The sequence below is a fragment of the Oncorhynchus masou genome, chromosome 7, assembly GCF_036934945.1.
Source record: "Oncorhynchus masou masou isolate Uvic2021 chromosome 7, UVic_Omas_1.1, whole genome shotgun sequence".
Taxonomy (NCBI): domain Eukaryota; kingdom Metazoa; phylum Chordata; class Actinopteri; order Salmoniformes; family Salmonidae; genus Oncorhynchus; species Oncorhynchus masou.
The window spans coordinates 9,607,083-9,611,707 of NC_088218.1; the positions used below are offsets into that span (position 1 = coordinate 9,607,083).

The window sequence follows — 4,625 nt, forward strand, 5'->3', positions numbered from 1 at the left end:
GCAATTTCATGGTCGCACTACTGTTTTGAAGCTGAATGTAATGACGATCAGTTTCCTACATGTGTACTAATATTCAGACACATTCAGTTTCTATCTTTGTCTATAAATGTTAATATGGTGTGAATGGGAAATACAATTGGTTTTTGATTTAAATAATACAGTGAAGACAAGGTTATTCAGGAAAATAGTACATAGTGCTGCCTAAAACATACTGCAACCTTGTACTAAATGGTTTTTGAGTTGTTTATTAATTTATGTAAATCCAAGAAATCTACTATAGGTTAAGTTTAGTTACGTTGTGTAGCGTGTACTTTGTCTAATTTGAACGAATTCTTGTTTTTGTTGTCAATGCTTACCTACCTCATCTATTGAAATTAGATGGACAGGAGCTCAATGTTCTACTGCTTGAGCTGATGTTCCTCTTATAGAATATTACCTCAACAGTATTGTGGAGCTCCTGCATCTAAATATACACAGTACCCCACCACCTAAAATGAGTATCAAACTATTTCAGTCCAAGTTAAGCACTGATTTAGATAATTGCACAAGAAAAAAATCGAATATATTTTAATAGAGAGTAAAGAGAGTGCCGGAACAGTCAAGACAATAACTTTTTGTCTGTTTCTCATTGTTACTACAGGACCACTACAATTAAGTCTGAGTCCGGTAACATCAACAGTGAGGACAAACCCAGCCTGCCTCTCTCCTTCCACACTGAGTCCAAACCCACAGTCACTGGGTCCTGATTGTGACAGTGGAGCCCAGTTTGCACTGCAGGATCCAGAGATGGCATCAGTGAAGCTGGAAGACTGCAGTCAAACACTGGAGCTGAATGTCAACATTAAAGATGAAGAAACGGAGGAGAAGATTGGGAAATCTGTTTCTCATGGTAAGAGCAGGTTCTAACTAAGTTAGTTGTTCGTTCCGACTTCCCACTGTATGAAAAGTTGCAGTAGAACTGTTTCATGATGAACTGTTTCAATGAGAAGATAATGTTACTTCATGCTACTCCGACTTCCATGGTTTGACACCAGTATTGCCAGCATTTGTTTTATTCCCTGGGATATCTGGAGTGCTCAAAGAGTAGTACACCTAAGTGGTGAAGTATACAATCTGCCAGTGTTTTAAAGTTCTATGAAATTAGTTAAAACATGTTTTTTTTTTGTTTTTTAAAATCTTTTTATCTAGGCAAGTCAGTTAAGAACAAATTATTAGTTACATTGACCTACCCGGCCAAACCCGGACAGCGCTGGGCCAATTGTGAGCCACCCTATTAGGACTCCCAATCATGGCCAGATGTGATACAGCCTGGTTACTAACCCTTTGATAGTGATTGGAGGATGATATGGCTTTTACCCACTTTTAGAATAGTTCTGTTCCCTTTCCTATTGTGTAGTCTACTAATATGAATACGTATGTCTCCCGGTACGGCCAGAAGAGGACTGGCCACCTATTTGAGCCTGGTTCCTCTCTATGTTTCTTCCTAGGTTCCTGCTTGCTGGGGAGTTTTCGTGGCCACTTTGTTTCTACATCTGCGTTGCTTGCTCTTTGAGGATTGAGGCTGGGTTTCTGTAAAGCACTTTGTGACAACTTCTGATGTAATAAGGGCTACATAAAATGCATGTGATTGACATGTATATCACATCAACTGACTGGTTCTTCTGATGTTGTTCACACAGGAGACCATGTTGAGACATTCTCTACATCCAGAGAGGAACAGCAGGAAGCTCACAGAGCTAAGAGGTCTTACCCCTGCCCACATTGTGAGGAGATTTTCCCATTTCTATCAAAGCTAAAAGTACACCTAAAAATACACACAGGAGAGAATCGTTATTCCTATACTGACAGTGGGAAGAATTTCACAACATCCAAGGCTCTGACAGTTCATCAGAGAGTGCACACAGGAGAGAAGCTGTTCTCCTGCTCTGACTGTGTAAAATGCTTCACAACATCAACTAGGCTAAAAGTTCATCAAAGAACACACACAGGAGAGAAGCCTTACATCTGCTCTGACTGTAAGGCGAGTTTCTCTCTACTGCGCAACTTAAAACGACATGAACGTTTACACACAAGAGAGAAGCTTTACTCCTGCTCTGACTGTAAGGCGAGTTTCTCTCTACTGTGCAACTTAAAACGACATGAACGTATACACACAGGAAAGAAGCCTTACATCTGCTCTGACTGTAAGGCGAGTTTCTCTCTACTGCGCAACTTAAAACGACATGAACGTTTACACACAGGAGAGAAGCTTTACTCCTGCTCTGACTGTAAGGCGAGTTTCTCTCTACTGTGCAACTTAAAACGACATGAACTTATACACACAGGAGAGAAGCCTTACTCCTGCTCTGACTGTGGAAAGAGTTTCTCTCGACTGGGCCACCTAAAAACACATAAACATATACATACAGGAGAGAAGCCTTACTCCTGCTCTGACTGTGGAAAGAGTTTCTCTCGACTGGGCCACTTAAAAACACATAAACATATACATACAGGAGAGAAGCCTTACTCCTGCTCTGACTGTGTAAAATGCTTCACAACATCAACTGAGCTAAAAGTTCATAAAAGAACACACACAGGAGAGAAGCCTTACTCCTGCTCTGATTGTGTAAAATGCTTCACAACATCAACTAGGCTAAAAGTTCATCAGAGAACACACACAGGAGAGAAGCCTTACATCTGCTCTGACTGTGCGGCGAGTTTCTCTGTACTGTGCCACTTAAAACGACATGAAAGTATACACACAGGAGAGAAGCCTTACTCCTGCTCTGACTGTGCGGCGGGTTTCTCTCTACTGTGCAACTTAAAACGACATCAACGTTTACACACAGGAGAAAAGCCTTATCACTGCACTGACTGTGAGAAGAGATTCTACAGATTGGGCCATTTAAAAAGACACCAATGTATACATAAAGGAGAGAAGTCTCATCAGTTCTCTCAGACCAGCTAAGATTAGACACCACTTAATTCTCATGTCATTAAATAATTGGCAACGTTGAATTGAATCAAATGAAGAAAGCGTAGAACACTCTTGTTGTTTCTCACTGTGAGAGAACTGTTCAGAGGGAATGGAGCATTATAGAATGTAAGCCTGTCTTTACTGATCATTGTACACCTTGACAGTTTTGGTGAGTTTTGTTAGCATCTACTGTAAAGATATTGAGATGACCTTGGATTTGCCCTTAAGGTTGAATATCCTTTGTGAGGCTTCTCACAGTGGAGTCTGATGGTTAACTGAGTGGTACTGCTTCACTCTGCAGTTTTCTGTGGGATTGAGCTAGTAGTTACAACATGCACTGAGTGTACAGAACATTAACGACAACTGTTCTTTCCTTGACATAGACTGACCAGCTGAACCCAGGTGAAAGCTATGATCTTTAATGATCTAGTTGTGTATTTATTGGAAACATACTGCCTGGTCTGATGAATCCCAGTTCATGCTGTTTCATACTGATGGGACGAAATGGTGGAAAAAGTACCTAACTGTCATACTTGAGTAAAAGTAATAATACCTTAATATAAAATGACTCAAGTGAAAGTGAGTCACCCATTAAAATACTACTTGAGTAAAAGTATTTGGTTGTAAATATACTTAAGTATCAAAAGTAAAAGTATGAATAATTTCAAATTCCTTCAATTAAGCAAACCAGACGGCACATTTGTCTTTAAAAAATATATATAGTACGGATAGCCAGGGGCAGACTCCAACACTCAGACATCATTTACAAACGAAGCATTTGTGTTTAGTGAGTCCGCCAGATCAGAGGCAGTGGGGATGACCAGGGATGTTGTCTTTTAGTGCGTGAATTGGACCATTTCCTGTCCTGCTAGTCGTAAAAAATGTCGGGTATTTTGGGTGTCAGGGAAAATGTATGGAGTAAAAAGTACATTATTTTCTTTCGGAATGTAGTGAAGTAAAAGTTGTCAACAATATAAATAATAAAGTACAGATACGCCCAAAAAACTGCTAAATTTGTTATTTAAAGAAATTATTCTGAAAAAAGGGTCAAATTAAAAACAAACAGGAAATATATAAATAGTAAAGTACAGATACAACTAAAGTAGATCTTTAAATAATTTTTGCTTCAGTACTTTACACCACTGCATGCATCCATGCCGTGTGTCAGCATTACAGGCTGGTGGTGTGTTTTCAGGGCACACATTGGGCCTCTTGATAAAAGTTGAGCAATGTTTGACTGCCACAGGATATCTAAATAATTACTGCCAATCAGGTGCCTCCCTTCATGGCAGCAGTGTATCCATCTGCAAGTTGTTTTCTTCGGCAGGATTATGCCACAAGGCTTGTCCAGGAATTGTTCCAATAACATGACAGGGAATTCAGCTTACTGTGGGAGGAGATGGAACGAGCTATTCGGAGTTGACACCTTGGACAGTCTATGCACTGATGAATTGAGGATGTTCTGAGGACAAAGGGAGGTGCAACTCAATATTTTGAAGGTGTTCCTAATGTTTTGTACACGGTGTATATCAGATAAAGATGAGGTGGTCAGTTTTTAGCATTGGTATGGGTGTATTATTTTATTACTAAACTTTTGTTTAATGATTAACAGACTATGAATCTACTACTTGTTTATTAAATTGTCTTTAATACTTGATTCATTATTGTA

The 4,625-nt window shown here is 39.5% G+C and overlaps 1 protein-coding gene across 1 annotated transcript; it reads left to right on the top strand.

Moving 5' to 3' along the window:
• Nucleotides 1-563: 563 nt before the first annotated feature.
• On the top strand, nt 564-3,997 carry LOC135543198 (zinc finger protein OZF-like). The gene is made up of 2 exons (XM_064970306.1): nt 564-889; nt 1,680-3,997. Exons 1-2 carry the CDS (start codon nt 787-789, stop codon nt 2,945-2,947), a joined length of 1,371 nt encoding a protein of 456 aa, XP_064826378.1. The 5' UTR covers nt 564-786; the 3' UTR covers nt 2,948-3,997.
• The last annotated feature ends 628 nt before the right edge of the window (nt 3,998-4,625 follow it).

Coding starts and splice junctions, on each gene's coding strand:
- LOC135543198 (XM_064970306.1), top strand. CDS start 787: ATGGCATCAGTGAAGCTGGAAGACTGCAGTCAAACACTGGAGCTGAAT. Junction 890..1,679: donor TGGGAAATCTGTTTCTCATG/GTAAGAGCAGGT, acceptor TTGTTCACACAG/GAGACCATGTTGAGACATTC.